Source organism: Castor canadensis, chromosome 16, assembly GCF_047511655.1.
Source record: "Castor canadensis chromosome 16, mCasCan1.hap1v2, whole genome shotgun sequence".
Taxonomy (NCBI): domain Eukaryota; kingdom Metazoa; phylum Chordata; class Mammalia; order Rodentia; family Castoridae; genus Castor; species Castor canadensis.
The window spans coordinates 86,921,162-86,944,883 of NC_133401.1; the positions used below are offsets into that span (position 1 = coordinate 86,921,162).

Sequence of the window (23,722 nt, forward strand, 5' to 3'; positions counted from 1 at the left end):
GCTTTTGGTAGTATGGCCATTGTCACAATGTTGATTCTCCCAACTCATGAGTGTAGAAGGTCTTTCCATCTTCTGATGTCTTCTTAAATTTCTCTCTTCAGTGGTTTATAGTTTTTATTTAAAAGGCCTTTTGTCTTTCATTAAATTTTTTTCAAGGTACTTTATTGTTTTTAAGCTATTGTAAATGGGGTTGTTTCCATTTTCTTTTCTTTCTTGGTCTTTTCATTGTTGGCATATGGAAAGGCTACTGATTTCTGTATGTTAATTTTTTAACCTGCCACTTTGCTGAAAGAGTTTATGGTTTCTAATTGTTTTTTGTAGAGTTTTTAGGATCTTTTAGGTATAGGATCATGTCATCTGCAAACAAGGATAGTTTGACTTCTTCCTTCCCTATTTGAATCCCTTTTGTTTCTTACTCTTGTCTTATTGGTCTGGCTAGGAATTCCAAAACTATGTTGAATAGGAATGGAGAAAGCAGACAGTCCTGTCTCATTCCTGACTTAAAAGGAAATTGTTTCAGTTGTTCTCCATTTAGTTGACATTGGTTCTAGGTTTGTCATATGTAGCCTTTATTATGTTGAGGAACATTCCTTCTATTTCCAGTTTCTTCAGAGCTTTTATCATGAAAATGTGCTGGATTTTGTCAAGTGATTTTTCTGTGTCTATTGAGATGATCAAGTGTTTTTTGTCTTTGATTCTGTTTATACACTGTATTACATTTATGGATTTATGTATGCTGAACCATCCTTGTATCCCAGGAATGAAACTGACCTCGTCATGGTGTATGAGCTTTTTGATGTGTCATTGAATTCTGTTTGCCAGTATTTTGTTATGAGTCTTTGTGTCTATATTAATTACAGATATTGGTCTATAATAATCTTTTCTGGTTGTGTCTTTATTGGGTTTTGGAATGAATGTAATGTTGGCTTCATAGAATGATGTTGGTAGTGTTTCTTCTGTTTCTATTTCCTGGAAAAGTTTGAAGAGTATTGGTGTTAGTTCTTTAAAAATTTGGTAAAATTCAGTTGTAAATCCATCAGATCCTGAGCTCTTCTTTGTAGGGAGAATCTTTATTACTGCTTCAATTTCATTGCAGGTAATAGGACTATTTAGGTTTTAAATATATTCTTGGTTCAATTTTGGTTGGTTATATGCATCTAGGAATTTATCAATTTCTTCTAGGTATTCCAGTTCACTTGAATATGTTTTCAAAGTATTCTCTAATGATTCTTTGGATTTCATTAGTATTTGTGGGTATGTTCCCTTTTTCATGTCTGATTTTATTAATTTGAGTCTTTTCATGTCTGGATTTATTAATTTTGGGTTTTGTCATGTTGGGTAAATGTTTGTTGATCTTGTTAATCTTTTGGAAGAACCAACTTTTTGTTTCATTGATTCTTTGTATAGTTTTTTTTTTTTTGTCCTGATCTCATTGATCTTGGCCCTGATATTTATTATTTCTCTCCATCTGCTAGTTTGGGATTTGGTTTGTTCTCATTTTTCTAGGAGCTTAAGGCACATCATACGCCAGAGCAATAAATTTATTTGAGAGATCTCTGTTTTTTTTAAATATAGGAACTTATAGCTTTAAACATTCCCCTTAGGACATACTTTGCTGTGTCCCACAGATTCTGGTAGATTGTATTTTCCTTTTCATTGGATTCTAGTAACTTTTTTATTTCTTCCCTTATTTCTTCAGTCACCCGCTGGTTTTTTAGCAGTGTGTTGTTCAGTCTCCATGTATTTGAATATTTTCTGGGGTTTCTTTTGTTGTTGAGGTCTAGTCCCATTCTGATCTGATATGATGCAGGGAGTTATTTCAATTTTCTTGAATTTGTTGAGACTTACTTTGTGTCCTAAAACTTGATCTATTTTGGAGAAAGTTCCATAAGCTGCAGAAAAGAATGTGTATTGCCTGAATTTTGGGTGAAATACTCTGTAGATATCAACCATGTCTGTTTGGTCTAATGTGCAGAGTAGCTCTGAGGTTTCTTTTCTGATCTTTTGCTTAGATTATTTATCTATGGTGAAAGTGGGTATTCAGGTTTCCCACTACCACTGTGTTAGGGTCTATCTGTGCTCTTAGGTCCATTATAGTTTTTAAATGTAGATGAGTACTCCTGTGATTGGTGCATATATGTTAAAAGTTGATATTTCCTATTGATGAATTGTTCCTTGAGTTAATATGAAGTATTATGATTTTATTTTCTGTCATCTCTGAAACTTTAAGCCATTAAAAAAAACCAAAACAAAAGGCACACTTCTGAACTTTATGTCCTTAAGTGAACATTCTTAAAGTATTCCTTACTTAGTTAGAGTTTTAATGTGCCAATTTAAAAACAAAAGAGAGAGATAATTTGACCTGAAGTTACTTTAAACAGTTTGCTGTAAAGGTATCCTGCCTACTTGTAAACTAAATGCCAATTCGAGTGCTCTGCAAAAGAAATAAGTCTCTATGTACAATATATTCCATTCATAACACAGGATTAAACACTTTCCTTGGATAGTTTGGCATGCATTTTAACACAAGTTAATTTTGCTTTTTGAAAGTCAAAATAAAATAAAAATTATCATTTGGAAAACTTACTACTGTTGTGTGAATAATATGCATTGAAGATTAGACTAATAACTGAATGACTGCTGAACATGCATGAGCTTCTAGTTTTCTACAGAATTATTATTTTTTTCTTTTTTCTTTTTCTATGGTGCAATTTGTAGGTGAACTTAGGGCCTCACACTTGCTAGCACTTGAGCCAGGCTGCCAGCCTTTTGCTCTGGTTATTTTGTTTTTGTTTGTGGCCTGGACTGTGATCCTCCTAACTTATGCTTCTTTGTTTAGCTGTGATGACAAGCATGTGCCACTATGCCAGGTATAGGTCAACACGGGGTCTCTAGAACTTTTTGCCCTGGCAGGCCTCCAACCAGGATCCTTATCTTGGCCTCTGGAGTAGTTAAGATTATAGGCTTGTGCACTGTGCCGGCACAATACATTTAAGCTAAAAGTTTTAAACTATCCCACAGTGCGCTGGATTGTGACAACAGGATTTAATAAAGGAGCAAGAGTCCACATGGCTATCACGTGGGTAGGAACCAATGCTATACCACCTCATCTTGGTCTATTTGCAAAGAGACCACAGGTAAATAAAGTGTACCTTGCCCCTGCAGGAGCTACGCAGAGCCTTGTGGGAAATGTAGTCTTATTCAGTCCATTCACCAGCACCATCAGGAGTGCCGCTCTTCCGGGTTTATTCTGCGCAGGCGCAGCCCCTCTCCCGCCAGTTTCCTCCCGGAAGGTACCAGACCTGCGTCTTTGAGGACACTGTCCAGCGGAATTTGAGTTCTGCGGGGAAGTCCCTGAAGGTCCATGTGAGGGTGAGAGAAAAAGCGGCCGCGGGGATCCTGGAGTGTGCCAGAACCGCAGGGTGGTCGTCCGCGGGTCCGTCACACAGGTGGCGGGCGGAGCCTCGCTGGGCTGGGAGGGACAGTACCAGCGGCAGCTATGTGTGTGACTGCTGGACCGCGGGTCTGCAGTGTGATTGCGGCCAGGGAGGCGCACCTTGGAGCAAGGCCTTTTGTCACTTGGTCGTGTCACAGCTAGTGGCGTCCTCGTGGCCAGGGCGCGTGAGTGGCACAGCGCAGATCTTTGTCTTGCGGATACGTGGAGGAGCCTCCTTGGAACCGTCACGGGGGCGGCGTCCCCAAGTTCCTGGTTCATTTGTTTTATGCACGAGCATCTGCAAAAATGCTGAGTTGCAGCATGCATGTCTCCCATGAAAAGAGACAGTGGGAATGAGCTTCTGGAGTCCCGTGGGGAAGTACTTAGTTCGTCCTATACTCCAAGTGATTTTATGTTTTTGCCATCCCAGTATGGCAGTACTGGGATTTGGACGCAGGGCCTCGCAAGCACTGCACCCTTGAGCGTCACCCCAACCCATTTTGCTTTCAGTTAATTTTTCAGATAGTGTCTTTTTACTATAACTTTTTGTTTGCTTGTTTAGCAGTAGTGGGATTTGAACTCAGGGCCTTGAAGCAAGCAGCTTTACTACTTGAGCAGTGCCCTAGCCCTCAAATAGGGCTTGCTTTTGCCTGGGGAAAGCCTCAGACCATGATCTTTACTCCTGGTCTGGCGTGAACTTGCTTTAACTCTTAACTACTTGGTTGGGTGCTTATGTTCTGTGCCAGAACATGAACCCTAGGAACAACAGTCCAGTCTGGTATCATTACATTATCAGCTCCAGAGCCAGGACATTTAGTAAAAACAGGAACTTGGCCAGCTCGGGAAAATAACCCTTTGTTCTTGATAGTAACTTTTATCAGATTCAGCAGAGTCCGTCAAGCGAGGCTGTGGGAAACGAGTTAGACTAACATTTGTAGCAGCAGTGCTTACTGATTAAATCCTTTGACAGAAAAGACCCAAGCTGAGCTCATTCTTACAAGACCATGATCTAACCCCTACCTCAGCTTGAGCTGAGATTGAAGACATGTGCCACCACATCCAGCTCCCAGGTGCTCATTTAATTTTCATTTTTGTGCTGGGGCCTCAGGCACATTTTTAGTGAAGATATAATGGCTGTTTAAAGTACTTTTTTTTTTTCTATCTTTTTTTAAATGGTAGTGAGGTTTGAACTCACGGCTCTGTGCTTGCAGTAAGTCACCTTCAAGAGGGAGGGGGTCCATTTCTAACATGGCTTCTTTTGTTCACCCTATCAGGTACATCTTCACTGGGGTCTTTGTTGCCTTTTCTTGTATAAGGTTCTATTCTCCTACATAGAGGTTTTTTGTTGTTGTTTTTTGTCATTATTTCCAGCCAACATGTAGAGTTTTGAGCAGGAGAATCAGGACCAAACAATGCCTGTTGACTCATTAGTGTGCTCTTCTCTCAGCTACACCTACAGAATGTGTTTCTTAGAGAAGTAAAAAATGAACCAATTTCTGGTGAGTTGCTTGTTTATCCTTCACTTTATTTTACATAGTATTTTATGACTTTGTGAAGTCTGTAAATAAAAATGGAATTGTAGAAATGAGTAAAGCAGCTTCAGGGTAATGCAAATAAATAAGATAGACTTGACATGTAGACATAGGCAGCTTCTTTACTTTTCTCTTTGTCAGTACTGGTGTTTGAACTCAGGGCCACACACTTGCTAGGCAGGCAGTCTACCACTTGGGTCACTTCACCAGCCATAGGTTGGTTTTAAGATGCTAAAAACATCTGTGTTGAGTACCAGTTTGTCTCTGCACTTTTTTTGGTGGGGAGTACAGTATTGAGGTTTGAACACCTTGTGCTTATTAGACATACGCTCTACCACTTGAGCCATGCCTCCACTCTTTTTCCTTTAGTTATTTTTCAAGCAGGGTCTTGTGTTTTTGCCTAGGACACCATAATCCTCCTACCTCCACTTCCTTTGTTTTTGGAATTATAGGTGTGGTCCATCACACCCAACTTGTTTTTGAGATAAGGTCTTGATAACTTTTTTGCTCCTGCTTCCCTTGAACCACAATCTTCCTATCTCTGACTCCAGATTATCTAGGATTACAAGTGTGTGCCCCTATGCCTGGCCCTATCTCTTTCTGATGCCCTGACAAGCGGAAGACTCCTTTGTTACATGATTTGAATGCTTCCTGAGAAGAGAGCATGCTAACTTCTCATGGGACGTAAAAACTTTACCAAAGGCTAAAACATTACCTGGTTTCATAGATGTTGTAGTGGGTTTTTTATGGCCAGCATGGAAATAGCTCTTCTGTTGTTCTGCAGTAGAAATGGTTATCTGGTGCTAATGTAATATAATTTTAATAAATTTTTCTGGAGTTGCTAAAATAGTGTGGTCCCAAGCAACTTTTGGAAGGCCATATTTGGTTCATGGATAAAACCTGAACTATCTGGAGGATTGAATTGACCACAGCTTGTTCAATGTCTCTGTTATCTGTATGTCAGCCCACATGTACATGTGCACACTGTTCAAAGTTAAATTTCCTGGCAGATCTCACTGCTCATTTGTCCTTTTGCCTACACAGATTTGTGTTAGTTCAGCTTTTTAGAAGCCCATTAATAACATAACTTGTAGTTTACATCCATTGCCATTTGCTGTATTTGAAGCTACTTTTTGTCTTGTGTTCCTTGACATTCCACCACAGCCTTTCTCAAGATGTCTTCTCTGTTGCCTTGAATTATTCTGCTTTTCCTGCTCCTTAACATAACTAAACCGAGTGCTCCAGCCTGGGCCCCATTCTTCTCACTCTGTGGGTCTGGATGGATCTAGCTGTCTGTGGTTTACACTTCCTTACATACAGCACCACAGGCATCCTGCCAGTGATCCAACCCTCAAAAACAGGATTTTTCCTGGACTCCTTGCTCTCTGTCAGTTCTAAGCTCATCTGTGCTACTTTTATTTATTCTGTTCTTTTGTCCTGCTCTTTGCATACAGTGCAGGTAGGGTTAGGATCTGATCATAGCTCATGAATAAACATGGTAACTGGCGATGTCAATTCTGGAAAAACGTGAAGAGTGTGTTTGCACAGAGCAATTTGTCTAAACAGAACATGTGGTGACACCCTTAGGAGTCCCCTAGAAGAAGACATTCATGAGTTAGTGATATACATTGGAGGAAAGGTTAGTGAAAATATATGCAAAGAATAAAAACTAGAAGCACAAATTTTCATAAGTTCTAACTTATTTATGTGAATTTTTCAGTGACTGTATTTGCACTTGTTATTAAAATACAGTTGTATGTAATTCTAAAGAATCTGTCATGTTTTCAGATTCCTTTAAAGTCTGCATTTAGTTTTTCTGGTATTTTAGCTATATAAGAATGAATAATACAAAATGGCTGTTTGCACGAACTATGGCTATGGTTATGGATTATAACTGTAGTTTATAGTTGGTTAAGAGTAAAAAATGATAACTTCACTAGCTGAATATTTTAAATTCACAGTTGTGTTTTGAGAGAGAACATAATTGTGAAATGAGCTTTACCATTCACTGATTTTGAGCTTAACATTAAATCTCATCCTCCAAACTCCATGTTTCAATCTAAGGTACTTGCTATGGTCCCTAGTGATGTTTAAGGTGTTCAAACTCAAAAACATACTGGCTTAAGTAAAATTGTCATTACATGTCACAATTTTGAAGGCCAGGGAACTGGGCAGGATAGTATGTCTTGTTTTGTTTATGTTACGGTGTTTCACTGTGTGTCTGGTCTGCTTCAGGGCAGTGTGGTCAGGTACACATGTCTCTTGTCCCAGCTGGAATGTCACTAGTGGCATGAAGTTTCATTCTGGCCACAAATTACTCACATTTCATCAAAGTTCAAAATATACTTGGCCTCTCTTAGTGCCTCCAGAGTTCTTTCCTGTTTTGACACTGGTAGGAAGCTTGATTAAATCAGGTCCTGGAAGTTATTGGGGTCTGGGGGTCATGTCAAGCCATTGTCTGTGGTCATGTTGAGAGACAAGGAGTTCATGGCAAAGGTTATTGAAAGTAGAAAGTGAAGGTATCCCCGTCAAGGAAGAAACTGAGGGCTAGAGCCATGAAGATCAAGAGCCCAGTTGTCCGTGGTATTGCTGGCTTTCATGTGGTTTAAGTCAGGCTGGTGGGAGAAACCTGTGTGTTTCTGCAGGTGGAGTTAGGGCTATTAGCTGATTTGTTTGACAGCTTGATGATAACTGATTTCTGATTGTGCATGTTTCTTCCCTTAAGTAGAGAAAAACACCTAAAAAGTTACTACAGGTGACAGGTTGGCTACACTGCACAAAACTTCAGAACTGGTTGGAACCAGTTATCACTCCTTCCCTACTTTGCAGGCTGCAGGAGATCACAAGAACTGAAATATTAAGCCTCAAAAGATATATCAGTGGGTCAGGGGGAGGTGTGGATTTTATTTCTCCTGCCAGATTTCCCCTCTGAGAGACAAGATCCCCAAAAATCTTTTAGAGGTTGTTGAGAGAGTTAGTCTCTCTTTCTCTCTTTTTGTAATTTCTGTGTTTATCAGGAGCAGTCAACCCTACCTACAGGGGATCCTTTTCCTAAATCTGTCTCAACTTGGGATTAGGGTATATGGGTACTGGAAGCATTCTCCAGTCCTGTCCAGTTCATTGGTCCCTAGAGCCTGGGCTAGCTTTTAAGTGTCCAGCTTGCTGCCTGGGTGAGATGAACCTGCAAAGGCAGTTAACAAGATAAGGGCTGATGAGCAAAACCAGCAGATTAGAAGCAAGGGGTCAAGGAAGTGAGACAACCAAGTTCCTTCCCAAGAGAGCCATCCTTTTGCAGCTCTTTCCTTTAGGTCTCTGGTCTTTCCTAGTACCTGTTTTATGTTGTTTTATATTTTCCCACATTTGTTAACATAAAAGCAGCATTCTTTTCCTAACATGGCACAAGTCCCACCCTGGGAGGCAGTGATCATATCCAAGGCAGGTCTGTTCTGCAGTACCTTGGCTGCTAGACAATCAACCTGTATTTTGAGGTTTAGGAGAATGGTGGTTATCTTATTTAGGCTTTCAGGTGTTTCCCAGAATAGGTTTTTGTATAACCAAGTTACAGTGGCAATCCCCCCAATACCTGCTGAAATTCCCAATGAGATGCCCCTAGTTCCAGCAGCAAAAGGACCAGTGGTATAACCTGTGTTCACAATCTCATCTGGACCTTGGCTTGGGATTCAAGAGTCTCTCTGGGAGTCAGATCAATAGAAGGGAAGAGGTAAGCCAAGGTGCATCCCTGTCCAATTGATAGGTAGGTATAGATATGCCTGTTTCCTACATAGGAAGTACATCCCTGTGGAGGATGTCACTGAGTTAGAAGGGACAAGTCCGAATGTGCCAAGACTCTGCTGCTGCCACAGCCCCTCCTGGTGCACAGTACTCTATTGTATAGTGGCCAGTCAGGGCCATGGCAGTTAGGGGGTGCGGGCATGGTGAATAGCATCCTAAGTCTTATTTTCTCAAGAGATTCGATGCCTATTGAGATCAAGAAGTCTCTGGGCCTTGGGTCCCAGCTTACTGGTACCCAGAGTCAACTTATTACATCCCAGAGACCGATGGGGTTTGATCCAGTGACTTCCTAGACATTTCTTTTTGGGTTTTGTGAACAAAATTGAGCCTTCATGGTGTCTAGAGTCTTGTCAGGGTAAGTAGTGTTTGGAGTTTAGTGCTCTTGGTCCCCATCCAGTACCTGTAGGATCCTCTGCCCTCCTCCCTGTATTCATCTGTGGATGAAGGTCCCTAAATTTCTCTGTAACTGTGATGGTCAGTGGGCATTGAAAGGGCTCTCAGTGTCTAAGTACCCTTTGCCATTTGCCTGTACACAAATGTGAGGCTGGCCCTTGATAGGCATGTTTTCGAAGATTGGCCCATTGACAGGAGGCCCTTTCTTTTTGTAATGTTTGAGACCAACAGTAGTGGAAATGTCCATGGATCTCAAAGTTTGGCCTCAGTTGTCACCCATTTCTTAAAGTTAATTGGATAGGCTGTTTCCATCTCTCCTGGGGAGGACTCAACACATATCGAAGTGTGTCTTATACATGAAGTTGACTTTATTTTTAGTAGGTCGAGGGTGGAGGCAACAACTTTTCTGTAAGGATGCAGGGTAGGGACTATGGCTGTGGTTGGGGGGGCCAACATATGAGGATCCAGGGGAGGGCTAGGGAGGAAGCATTTGAGCAGTATACAGCGTAATTCCATTCTTGGGGCAACACGCAGTTCCTACCACAGCAGTCTAAAATCACAAGCAAGAGCCACATTCTGCGAAGTGCCCAGACGAGGGGATGTTTTAAAGCAGAGGAGTCAGAGGAGATAGCATCACTTACCTGTCTGCTGAAGCTCTGGCCTTTTTCTTTTGAAGAGGAATTTCAAATCATCCAGGGGCTCACAGGATTAGTCAGGCTCAGGTTCCTGTGCATCAGGGAAGCTTTCCTCTGGCTTGCACTTCACCTAGAGAAGTGAATGCAGTTATCTATTCCCTGGACCTTTATAGCTGTAAAAGTGGCCAAGATCACTACATATGGCCACTTCCACTCAGGTGGCATTTGATCCTGGGGTGCTCTCTTCCACCAGGTGCAAATGAGCACCTGATCACCAGGCCTTATCTGAAGTGCTCACCCTGGTTGAGAACCAGACATAATCTTTTCTCTAATTTTCTATGTCCTTCTGGAATTGTCCTAAATGGGTTACATACCATGTCAATTCCCTGACCTCTAAATCCACTAGCAGGTCATTGGAAAGAAAATGGCCTTCCATATAGGATTTCATACAGGCTTAAAGGATATTAGTTTTTGGAGTATTTTTAGTCTCATGAGGTCTATGGGTAGAAGGGTGAGCCATTTCTTTGAGATTTCCAAACAGAGTCTGACCAGAGTCTGTTTTAGAGACTGACTAGCCCTTTCCACCTTTCCCGAGGTCTGAGGCCTCTATTAGGTGAATAAATGGTAAGTGGTGCCTAGGTCTCTGGTTATTGCCTGAGTGATCTGGAAGGTAAAAGCAGATCCATTATCACTTTGGAGAGACCTTGGAAGTCCAGTCCTAGGAATGATCTCTTTGTGGAGTACCTTAGTTACTTTCAGAGACTTTTCCTTTCAGGATGGAAAGGCCTCAACCCACTTGGTGAAGGTATCCACTAGGACCAACAAAAGTTTGTAGCCCCCCCAAGGAGGCATAGGATTAAAGTCTATCTGCCAGTCTTCCCTGGGTAAATTCCTCGCCTTAGGATGGGTTCCACCAGCAGGGGGAGTATAGGACTAGGATTATTGTAAGAACACCAAGAGTGGGCCTAACAAACCTGCCACTGAGTCTCACATTTCCACCATAGAGGGAAGAATTGAAGAGAACTTGTGGTTCCTATGATCTTCCAGAAAGCCACTGGTAACAATGTGTACATGTGTTACAAATACATTGTCATTTTCCTTCTTTGAGTCACAGGTTATTTCAAAGTATAGTATTTGATTTGCAAATATTGAAGCTTTTCTGGGTGTCTTTTTTTTTTCTTTTTGGTGACACTGGGATTTGAACTAAGAGCCTTATGTTTATGATGCAGATGCTCTACCACTTGAGCCGCTCTCCTAGCCCTTCAAATCCTTTGATAGAAATGTGTTCATACTGTGTGTTTCTAATTTGTGAATTTGGATAAATTGTGTCTTTTGAGTCACTGCTTAATTTTACCTAGCCTATTAAATGTGTGGCTATAGACATAGAGTTGTTCACAGTATTCCTTTGTTATTCTTTTAATGTTCATAGACTCTAGTGACATCGCTTTTTAATCTCTGTTATTAGCACTTTGTGGCCTTTGCCCTTTATTTTCTCAAAACCTGACTATATGCTTACAGATTTTACTGGGTTTTTTTTGGTGGCACTTATGTTGGAACTCAGAGCCTCGTGTTTGCTAGGCAGTTTCTAGCTGCCTAGGTAGTTTCTTGGGGGCACTTGAACTATGCCCCCAAGACATTTTTGCTGTGTGTATTTTTCAAATAGAATCTGGTAGTTTTTGCTGGTGTGGCCTTAGACTACTATCTTCCTACCTACAGCCTTCCAAGTACCTGGGATCATGTCACCACATCCAGCTTGACCTCAAACTATGGTCCTGTCCATCTCTGTCTCTTGAGTAGTTGGGATTACTGGCAACTTTGTTGATTTTTTTTCTTTATTTAGCCAATATGATTCTTTTTCCTTTTTTGATTGTTGTGCCAGGTGGGGGTAGATTGTGGCATTTACAAAAGTTCTTACAATATATCAGATATATCACATTTGAATTCACCATTCACCTTTATCTCCCTTTCCCACATTCCTGGAACAGTTTTAGCAGGTATCTTTTTTCCATTTCCATATATGTGTACACAGTATTTGTGCTATATTCACCCTCCTGGCCTTTTCCCCACCCCCTCCCCTCTCACACTGGTACCAACCTCCCCCCAGGCAGGACCTGTTCTCCCCTTATGTTCTCTGATTTTGTAAAAGAAAAAAAGTGACATTTTTGTTTAAGAAGTATTCTTGTGACATTTCATGTGTATGTGTATTACAACCTGCATTGACTCATCTCTATTTTTCTTCTTTATCCCTGTTTTTAATGAACTTATCTTTCCATTATTGATTTCCTTTTTTGAGTTTCTATTTCAATATAACTGATTTGACTTGTAGTTCTTATTGTTTTTCTCTTTTTGTTGGATTTAATTTTTACTTTACCCTCAGTTTCCTAAGCTAGCAACTTAATTATTGATTCCAGATCCTTGTTTTTGTTTATTATACACATTCCATGCCATCAATTGTCCCCTAAGCACTGTTTTTGCTACCTCCTACAGATTTTCATAAAATGTTATTTCATTTTCATTTAGTTCAAAATTGAAAATTTCTCTCGAGAGTTCTTTTTTTTACCCATGTTTTATCTGTAAGTATGTTGTTTAATCTCCACATATTTGGAGTTTTTCAGCTATCTTTTTGTTATTCCACTCTGGTCTGAAAGCAGACATTGTGTGCTGTCTAATCTTTTAAATCTGTTCAGGTGTGTTTTATGGCTGTGAAGGTGGCCTGTGTTGGTTGTTGTCCATTCGAATTTGGGAAGAATGTGTAATCTGTTGCTGGAAGCAGTGATCTATTGATGCCAATTACATGCGCTGGAACCCATCTGATGTTGAGTTGAGCTGTGTCATTACTGATTACATGGCTCTTGGGTGTAATCATCCACACTTTAGAGAGTGGATTGTTGAAGTCTCCAGTTGTGCTGTGGGTTCATCTTTTTCCTGCAGTTCTAATAATGCTGCTTTCACATAGTTTCAGAATCTGTTGTTAGATGCATACATGTTCAGAATTGTTACATGTTGCAGAGCTGATCACCGCATCATTACCTAATGCCCCTTTTTCTAGTAACTTTCCAGGCACATGCTCTACAACACAGCTAGGTCCCTAGCCCATGACTTCTTTTGATTAGTGATAGCATGATATATTTTCTCCATTAACTTTAAATTAACATTTTATTAGTGTATATTAATTACATTAAATTGTTTCATTGTGATACTTCCGTACATATATGTGGATATAATGTACTTTGTTCACATTCATCGTCTCCATCCATTTACTTTTAATTCACATGTGTTTGTGTTCATTATTTATTTTTTGGTTGTCTTGGGGTTGAACTCAGGACCTCATGCTTGGTAGGCAGGTGCGCTACCACTTGAGCTACTCTGCCAGCCTGTTTTGTGTTGAGTACTTTTAAGATAGGGTCTCGAGAACTATTTGCTTGGGTTGGCCTTGAACCTTGATCCTCCTGATCTCTGCCTCCTGAGTAGCTAGGATTACAGGTGTGAGCCTAGCATGTGTGTTTGTATTTAAATGAACTTCTTGTAGCCATACACAGTTGGAGTTTGTTTTGCCCACCTGTCCTTGCATGCTGTGTATCCATTAGCTTCCTTTGTGCCTTAATCAGAGTTTTTAAAAAAAAATTTGCTTTGTGATAATGCCACATCTGGTTCCAATATATACTCTGTCCTTCAAATTGCTTTTTTTGCTTTTTAATATGGATTGAAATTTTTTCTTCATAATCTAACATGTCATGTCAAATAAAAGGATCTATTAGAAATAAAAGGTTTAGTAATATGGTAAGGTATAGGGGAGGGTAAGCTCTTTTATTCTATTAAGGCTACTATAATAGGATGATACAGAGCAGCTGCAGTGTGCTCTGTCTCATCCACTCCCTGTTGGATACAGAAAGAGTTGCTCTATTTTCAGTTTCTTCAGTTCCATATTTGATTTTGGGATGGAATGATTCTTCACTGTGTTTTTAAGCTTTCTGTTATTATGATAAAATACCTCAGAAAATCAACTTAAAATGAGGAAAGATTTATATTGTCTGTTGACTTTGGAGTTTTCAGTGCATCATCACTTGGCCCCATTGCCTTTGGGCCTGTACAAGGCCCAAAAGTACATCATGGCAGGAGCTCATTGCAGAGGAAGCTGCTTACCTCATAGCCAGGAAGAAAAAAGACAAGAATTGGGTAGGTCTCCATATCCGCTCCAGGGCCCACCTTCCATGACCTCTGAAAGATTCCACCACCTGCCTGTTGCACCATGGGATGAATTCCAGTCTGTCACACCTGGTTTTTTAGGGTATTTCATATCTTAATTAAAGCAGAACTGATAACAGGACAGTACTTGTATTTTCATTTATATGTTTTTGAGGCAAGATTCCTCATTAGCTCTTGCTGGCCTTAACCACCCTGTGTAGCTCAGACTGTCCTTGAACTCTGGATCCTTCAGCCTCCACCTCCTCAGTGCTTGGATTACAGGTATATAGCACCATGCCTGACCCAGGGCTGTATTTTAAAAAGAACCTTCTGGATGCCTATTTGAACTATTGAAAAAATTTGTCTCTGTAGAATTTGAATATGCTTAATTATTTTAGTGGAACAACTTTTTCCTTTTTGCTTCTGAGACAGGGTCCTACTATGTAGCCCAGGCTGGCCTTGAACTCCACATCCTCCTGCCTCAGCCCCCTGAGTCTTTGAATTACAAGCATGCACTACTATGAAAATCTCACAGAGTTCTTAACATTGAGCTTTTTTAATTTTGGGGTCAAACTCTGAATATACTGTCTTGGTCTTTGTTTCTTGTCCTCTTTCAGGAAATAATAGTTTCCTTATATTGTTTTATTATTATTTTCCTTTTTGAAGACAGTCTATTTCGGTCACTGATAACTTTAGGCAGCATTAAAATTCTGTTACTTTCCAAGTTTTTTTATGTTCAGCTTACATCTCTCTTCTGAACTCTGGAATCATATCTATAATTGTTAGTTGGCCATCCCGTATTTATTATTTATTAAAAAATAAAATTTTTATTTTATTCATATGTGCATATAATGTTTGGGTCATTTTTTTTTTTTTTTTGGTGTTGCTGAGGTTTGAACTCAGGGCCTTGTACTTGTTAGGCAGGTGCTCTACCATTTGAGCTACTCTGCTGGCCATTATTTTGTTTTTATGTTGGTATTTTCTTTCCTTTTTCAGTTTTTTTGTTTTGTTTTTGTTTTCTTATCTCTGTATGTGTGTATGTGTGTGTGTTGTTTTATTTTCAAGATAGGGTCTCATGAACTATTTGTCCAGTCTGGCTTTGAACCAGGGTCCTCCTTATCTCTTCCTCCAGAATAACTAGGATTACAGATGAGACCCAGCAGCATCCAGCCTACTGTTGTATTCTTCTTCCATTTTTCAAATTTCATGTCATGGTACCTGTATCTAAGTAGGGGCAATCATGCAGATTATCTGGAAGTAAAATTTTTTTTGTCTTTGTTCAACAAAATCTTGTGTGTGTGTGTGTGTGTGTGTGTATGGTACTGGGACTTTTCATCTTGAGCCACTCCACCAGCCCTATTTTTGTAAAGGGTTTTCTGAGATAGGGTCTTGCAGAACTATTTGCCTAGGCTGGCTTTGAACCACGATCCTCCTAATCTCTGCCTCCTGAGTAGCTAGGATTACAGGCATGAGCCACCAGCACCCGGCTTTGTTCAGCAAAATCTCAATTCAATTCTGTGCCCTTCTTTTTCTTCTTGAAGAGAAAAGACTGTTCTGCAGCCTTACTTCTCTGTGATCTGATGCCTCACTCTGGTTTCTCACTCTTTAATTCTCCCTTAAGCCTTTCCAGTTCTCCTCCCAGGGATGAAATGTAGGTCTGCTCAGTTTGCTCACCAGTTCTCACCTGACCTCTTGTTTTACACATGCTTTTTGGGAAATAGCAGAGATGCCTGGAGTGAACACCAGCAATCTTTTGGAGGTAGGAAGGAAATTTGATGCCTTTGTGTATACTTCTAGTTTATAAGACATTAGAAAACAGCAAGCACATAAAATTTCTTATTGAAGATTGTTTATATATATAATTTGTATAATCAGTGCTTCACTATTCTGTTTATCTCCTATCATGGTCCAGTTTCATTCATATCAACATGGTTCCATGAATGTGGTGAGTGTTTTTTGTGTGGTTGCAAGTGGACTTCTGTTGCCTCATAGCTATGAGAACTCATTTTTAGCTAATGGAAGGAGTAAACATCCTAGGCTTCTTAGTGAAGTGCACACTCATCATGCAATAGAAGTATATGTTCTCCTTCTTTGTTTCATTTATATTGAAGCTGTAGATTAATTCATCTAACAGATTGTGGAGTTTTGTTTATATTTAATGGCTTCTTCATATCAGAACATAAGCTCCTTGATGGAACAAAATTTTATTCATAATTTTTTTTTAAGTAGAGTCTACTTGCTTTGTAGCCCAGATAGACCTTGAACTCATAGTACTCCCATCTCATCCTCTTTGTGCTGGTATTATAGCCATGTATCTTCTTGACCTACACCTTGAGCCACTTCACCGGCCCTTTCATAATGTGTGTGTGTGTGTGTGTTTTTCCCAATAGGGTCTTGTGCACTATTTGCCTGGGCATGGCTTGAACCACAATAATTCTCCTGATCTCTGCCTCCTGAGTTGCTAGGATTATGGGAGTGAGACACCGGCACTCAGTTGACAAAAATGTTTTTAGATGTATAAGGTAAACATTGCTATAGTACTTTTGGTACTTAATAAATTATTACAAAAAGTACATTTCTGTGACTTTCCTTTACCCTATAGAATACAAAATAAACTGCATTTTTTTACAAAATACATATAAGAATCTCCTTCCCCCCCCATACCCACCCCCACATAGAGAAGCCAGAACTTCCATATTCCAAGGACTGGTGATTTGAGAAGAAATATGGCATTCCAGGAGTGGATATCATTTGAGGATGTGGTTGTGGACTTTACCTGGGAGGAGTGGCAAGACCTGGATGGTGCTCAGAGGACCCTGTACAGGGAGGTGATGCTGGAGACCTATAGCAACCTGGTGTCCTTGGGTAAGTGAAACTGCCCTGTAGCCCTGAGGAGCAAGCACTGTCTTCTTAGTAAATATATGAAAACTATTTAGGTGCACAGATCCAGCCCATGAATAACTCAGCTGTTCATCCCACTCTCATGAAAGTTCACATGTGCCCCTTCATTGCAGTTCTACAGCTGGATTTTTGTCTTGCTTCAAAGAATCTGACTTGCAACAGAGGGGATGAACCAATATATATATTCAAATGTCAAAATGAAACTCACTGTATAACCATCATAAACAGACAAAACTGTCTTTTTTTTATAAATGAAGGACACCAATGTAAAACAAATCCAGGGGTTGGTATGGCATAAAGAGAGGGTGAAAGAGGGTGAATATGGTGGAAGTATTACGTATTCACATATAAAAATGGAACAATGAGACCTATAGAGTCTGCTCTAAGAATGAAGGGAGGGAGGATAGTGGGGGGTGAATCTAACTAAGATATATTATAAGCATGTTGTAAATGTCACAATGTGCCCCAGTACAACTGTAACATGCTAATACATCAATAAAAGAAAAATGATAAATTAAATGGAATATTAAATATAGCTCCTCAGTCATATTAGTCTTATTTCAAGTGTTTGATTAACCATTGTGGTTAGTGGTCCCTTGGTATTACAGGTACAGAACATGCCCATCATTGTAGAAAGGGATAGTGGGGGATAAAAATCTTGACTTAATCATTTGATAAAATACTGTGTTGTTTTGCATGAACAGGGCAATGTGTCACCAAACCTGAACTGATCTTCAAACTGGAGCAAGAATCAGAAATGTGGATGGGAAAAGAACCCCCAAACCAGAGCCCACCAGGTCAGCCAGTAAATACTGGGTAGGGAGGTCATACAGTGGTGCCCAGCAGATGTTGGCTGTGTTGTGCTGATTCACCAGGTTATCTTCCACATTGTATGCCTGAGGACAGTGGGCTAGCAACATCAAACCTATGCATTGCAATCTCCAAGGAGGGCCCTCACACAATATTGTTACCTCTATCCCAAATCTAAACCCTATTCTTCTTAGATTTTTTTTTTTTTTTTTGCTACTATGTACTTTCTCAGTTGCCTCACCACCCATTTTCATGGATTTTTTTTTTTTTTTCTTGGCACTGGCATTTGAATTCCAGGGTTTTGCAAAGCATGTGCTATACCACTTGAGCCACACCTCTAGTCCATTTTGCTGTAGTTATTTTGGAGGTGGAGGTCCTGTGAACTCTTTGCCTGGGGCTACCTTCAAAACAGTATCTTCCCAATCTCATCTCCCACTTAGCTAGAACTACAGTGTGAGCCTCTGGCTCGTGGTTTAAAAATTCTTTTGAGACAGACTCCTGATTGTAACCTGGATGGTCTTGTAGTCTCGATCTTCCTGCTTCTGCCTCCTTAGTGATGGTGTCTGCCAGAATGTCTGTCTTATCATGGACTTGTATTGCCTGACATTTATTCATAAATGGTTTATGCTATAGCACATGCTAGTGGAGCTGATTTTGAAGCACCAGCAATTTTATACTTGTATTGATGACAGAAGTTATCAAAATAATGTCTCTTTCATCAAGGTTACAGTGTGCTGAGAGAAAAGTGAGAAAGTAATATATTTTAAGTGGTCAAATAAGAGCCATGAGGAATAGTTAATGAAATTGATAAAAAGAAATATGAGATATGGTCAGTTAGGAAGGATAGTCAGAGAAGACAGTCTTAGCTGGAATTTGTTTAAATTTGCTATACTGAGAATTGAACCCAGGTCCTCCAGAGTGCTATTCAAGTACTGTATTCCACTGGGCTACATTTGTAGTGGGATTGTTTTACCATGACATAGTTTGAGGTTCAGTTCCTGTTTTCAAAATTTTACACATAATTGGTGAATGTGAAGATCTACGTTTGAGAGTCTACATCACTCTTGGATGCACAAATTTGAAAACTGGTAGCTTGAAGCTGGTATTTAAAATTACAGAGCAAGACACTTAGGGAGTTGATGAGAAAACAAGGAAAGCACAGACTTAGCCTTGTGAACCATGGTGTCAGACACCATGAAAAGGAGGTATCCAGCATATGGTTCTGCATTTGGGGAAGAACCAGGATATTCCTGGACCCAAGACTGAGTGAACCAAGGGTTTCACATTCAAAAGCTCAGATTTCTGTTTGGGAGTGGAGTTTGAACTTAGTATTTCTGTTTTCTCTTAACGGATATCACTATAAACAAGAAAGAGAAAGAGATATGTTTAGAAAACTACATTCTATGAAAGTAGGAGAAAGCTGTTAGTCCGGTGCACAAGATTACATCATTTGAGAGAAGTTGATTATCAAGCATGGGTGCATGTACTAGGAACTGGGGAGAGAATGCTGGGGCTGTTGATCTTTGATGGAGCCAGAAAAGCACTTTATAGAGATGGTGGGCTAAAAAGGTAGGTGTCCATTGTGGTACAATGAAGAAAAAACTTAAGTTTCTGAGAAGCAGAGTGAGTGAGGTTGAACTTTGTAGAAGGCTGTTTTCATTTAGAATGAGAAAGAAGACATTTTATATTTGAAAAAATCCCTAGAGATTTTAAGTGCAAAAAATTCCCAGATGTCTATAGTTATTTCCCAGGTAAGAATGAAAACTAAACAAGCATAGATGCAAAATGCTTTCCCAAAGCCATGTTACTGTTTAGGTGGCAGTGAGTTGGACCTTACTTGTATTCTGTAAGAAGGCTCTTGCAGCCTTCAATGTAAAATAGTGAGAAGAACAGCAGCAGGAGACCCCAGCATTGTTAAAATGATAGAGGAAAAGAATGGGCTAAAGAAATGGGAGGGAAGAAGCACTCCGTGGAAACCATGACTAGGCTGCAGGTGAATATTTTAATGAAATACTTCCTCATGGAATAAAAATTAAGCAAGAAAAAACAGTTCAACGTTATAAAATCTGTCAGTGTCATTTATTTCATTAAGTCAGTAGGAAGAAAACTACTTGCACACCAATACCTGTTGTGATTTTTTATGAACTCTTATGCCTGTAGAAGAAGAACTCCCTTACATACACATGCACTTTCAATAGAAATCTTTAGATGTGTTTCATATATATGATTATATTTTCTTTTTTCTCATTTTAGATGTGCAGAAAGTGGATGTAATAATTGAGACCCATGAGGAAAGTCGACATGGACATTTGAGGCAAGCTGTAATTAGAAAGAACACACCAACTAAGGAGAGAGTTATATTAGGACATACCTTTCATTTGAGTTCCAACCATATTTCAAATTTGATTGTAAAGAATACATGCTCTTTAGAAGTGAAGCCCAAGGGGTTGAATGTATGTCAGGACATGCATCTTCCTAGTAGGCCTGAGGGGGTGTATGCTGGAGAGAAACACTATCAGTTTAATCAGTATGGAAAATACTTTGTGCAGAAGTCACACCTCACCAAGTGTGAGATAATTCACATAGGGGAACACCGCTATCAGTGTAATCAATGTGGAAAAATGTTTGGCCAGAAGTCACATCTTACTTACCATGAGATGACTCATACTGGGAAGAAGCCCTATCAGTGTAATAAATGTGGAAGAACCTTTGGCTGGAAGTCACACCTCACCCAGCATGAGAGAATTCACACTGGGGAGAAGCCATATCAGTGTAATCAGTGTGGAAAAACCTTTGGCCAGAAGTCACACCTTACTGACCATGAGATAATGCATAGTGGTGAGAAGCCCTATCAGTGTATTCAGTGTGGAAAAACCTTTGGCTTGAAATCACAACTCACCAAGCATGAGATAATCCACACTGGGGAGAAGCCCTATCAGTGTAATCAATGTGGAAAATCCTTTGGCTTAAAGTCATACCTCACCATGCATGGGAGAATTCACACTGGGGAGAAGCCCTATAAATGTATTCAGTGTGGAAAATCCTTTGGCTGGAAATCACAACTCACTAATCATGATAGAATTCACACTGGCAATAAGCCCTATCTGTGTAATCAGTGTGGAAAAACCTTTGGTTTGAAGTCACAACTCACAAAGCATGAGAGAATTCACTCTGGGGAGAAGCCCTATCAGTGTAGTAAGTGTGAAAAATCCTTTCGTCAGAAGTCAAGCCTCACTATACATGAGATAATTCACACTGGGGAAAAGCCCTATCTGTGTAATCAGTGTGGAAAAACCTTTGGCCAGAAATCACACCTCACTGAGCATGAGAGAATTCATACTGGAGAAAAACCCTATCAGTGTAATCAGTGTGGAAAAACCTTTGGTTGTAAGGCACAACTCACCAAGCATGAGAGAATTCACACTGGAGAGAAGCTCTATCAGTGTAATCAATGTGGGAAATCCTTTGTCTTGAAGTCATACCTCACCCAGCATGAAAAAACTCACACTGGGGAGAAGCCCTATAAGTGTAATCAGTGTGGAAAAACCTTTGGCTTGAAGGCATGCCTCACTATGCATGAGATAACTCACACTGGGGAGAAGTCCTATCAGTGTAGTCAGTGTGGTAAAACCTTTGGCCGGAAGTCACACCTCACTGTTCATGAAATAATTCACACTGGGGAGAAGCCCTATCAGTGTAGTCATTGTGGAAAATCCTTTAGCCAGAAGTCAGGACTCACTATACATGAGATGAGTCACACTGGGAAAAAGCGCTATCAATGTAATCAGTGTGGAAAAACCTTTGGCCAGAAGTCACACCTTTCTGACCATGAGATAATGCACACTGGGGAGAAGCGCTATCAGTGTAATGAATGTGGGAAAACTTTTAGCCGAAAGTCACTCCTCACTGTACATGAGACAATTCACACTGGGGCGAAGCCCTATCAGTGTAATCGATGTGGAAAAAGCTTTGGGCAGAAGTCACAACTCATTAAGCATGAGACAATTCACACTGGGGAGAAGCCCTATCAGTGTAACCAATGTGGGAAAACCTTTGCCTGGAAGTCATACCTCACTGAGCATGCTAGAATTCACACTGGCAAGAAGCCTTATCAATGTAATCAATGTGGAAAAACCTTTGGCCGGAAGTCACACCTCAACAGGCATCAGACTACTCACAAGAGAGGAGTCTTTTGAAGGTAGAAATGCTTCCTCAGAAATAAAACCTCAGGAAACATCAGAGAATGCATGCTGTGGGAAAATATGGCAGAGACTAGGAATATGTCCTCCAAGACAGATTTTCTCAGATACAGCAAGCTTTTCTCTGCCTCTTCCTGTGGCCAGCATTTCACAGATCTCTGTGGAGATACAGACACAAGTGATGAACTTTCCTTCCAGGCCTGGAATGTAACAATGACCTTGCAGTCCTCCCAGACTTGGGTTGGAGTCCTAGGTGTCTTAAGTCACTGTGATTTAAGATAGAAATAAAGAGAACAGAGAACTTTCCACCACTGGCCCTGTGCCCTCCATTTGTTACGTGTGATTAATAAATGCCTACTCTATTGAGCCATTTTTTGCATAGCCTGTGCATTTCACCACCACAGCCAGTTACTCACTTTATGAATGTGGGATGTGTTCCTGAGAGACTAGCCCAGTTCATGTTTATCAGAAAATTCATACAGAAGAGAAACCTCTGTTGTCAGCTTTCATCTCCAAGTAAGATTTTGGGAGAATCAAAGAAATGTAGGGGCCTGGGAACCGTGGTTCTTGCCTGTAATCCCAGCTATTTGGGAGGTGGAGGTTGGAGATGTGTGGTTTGAGGCCATACTGGGCAAAGAGTTAGCAAGACCCAATCTCAATTAATAAGCCATGTGTCACCACAGCTGTACACAGCAGTAACCCTAGCTCTGTGATGCATAGGTAAAGATTGTGGTCCAGGATTTCTACCCTGGGCAAAAACAGAGCCTATGTGAAAAATAAGTAAAAAACAAAGGCTTGAGATATGACTCAAGTGTAAGTGCATGCATAGCAAGCTTGAGGTTCTGAGTTCAAACCCCAGTAGCAGCTCTCCTGCCCCCAAAATGGGGAAGTGCTGAAACAAGTTTGGAAATGCCTTTATCAGGGAGGACTATCTCACTGAATACTGAAAGTAAAGAAAACCTCTATTTTAAATGTGTTGAAGCTTTCTATAAAACTGTGTTTTGGCTGGAGGTGTGGCTCAAGTTGTAGAGCACCTGCCTAGCAAGTAAATGTGAGAGAGACCCTGAGTTCAAACTCTACTAGCACCAAATTTTTTTGCAGGTATCAGAGAATTTGTAATGAAGTGAAAAGTATCAATATTGTGTAATGTGTATATAGATTTTCAAATAGAAATGTTAGATGTAGACTCAAAAATATAAAACATTTGATTATGAATCAGTAATGAGATACTGCCAGCCAAGGTACATTTGACTGTTTGGAGACCTTTTTTTTTGGTCACAGTTGGAGGTTGGAAGGTGTTGCTGACATCTAGACCCCAGAATTTAGAGGCGGGGACACAGCCCAGAACACAGAGCAGTCCCTCAAGTATATTAGGTTATGCTTACAAGTATTTTATGGTAGGAGTTTTCCTTAATGGAGCCCAGAACAAAATACATATTTAGCATAATATTGTGATTTAGGTTATTGTACACTCCATTTTTCTCTCAAGACTATTTTATGAAAACAGGTTTATTTTCATGTTAGTCACTTTCCAGTTGTTATAACAAAATGACTGAAAAAGCAACTTAAGTGAGGAATGATTTGGCTCACTGTGTCAGTCCTTAGCTCTGTTGCTTCTGGCCCTATGGTGAGGCATAGCATCATGGCAGGGAACATATGGTGGACCATAGCAGCTCATGGGTGGACAGAACCCTCATCCTCACAGATACACTTACATGGGTTCTTCAGTAATTTGGGTGCTTCTCAATCCAATCAATTGACATGATTAGCCATTTCAATTTTTCTCAGTTTTGGAGGCTGAAAATCCAATATAAGTTTGCCCCTTCATTTCAGCCTCCT

The 23,722-nt window shown here is 40.2% G+C and overlaps 1 protein-coding gene across 1 annotated transcript in view; it reads left to right on the top strand.

The window, feature by feature from the left end:
- The first annotated feature begins 3,257 nt into the window (after positions 1 to 3,257).
- Positions 3,258 to 23,722, top strand: part of LOC109685442 (uncharacterized) — a 59,466-nt gene continuing 39,001 nt past the window's right edge. Inside the window, exons 1-5 of the mRNA XM_074057807.1 lie at positions 3,258 to 3,372; positions 4,808 to 4,935; positions 16,652 to 16,838; positions 17,579 to 17,671; positions 19,938 to 21,863. Coding sequence (XP_073913908.1) covers positions 4,921 to 4,935; positions 16,652 to 16,838; positions 17,579 to 17,671; positions 19,938 to 21,863 — 2,221 coding nt within the window. The 5' untranslated portion in view covers positions 3,258 to 3,372; positions 4,808 to 4,920. The remainder of the gene's footprint in view (positions 3,373 to 4,807; positions 4,936 to 16,651; positions 16,839 to 17,578; positions 17,672 to 19,937; positions 21,864 to 23,722) is intronic.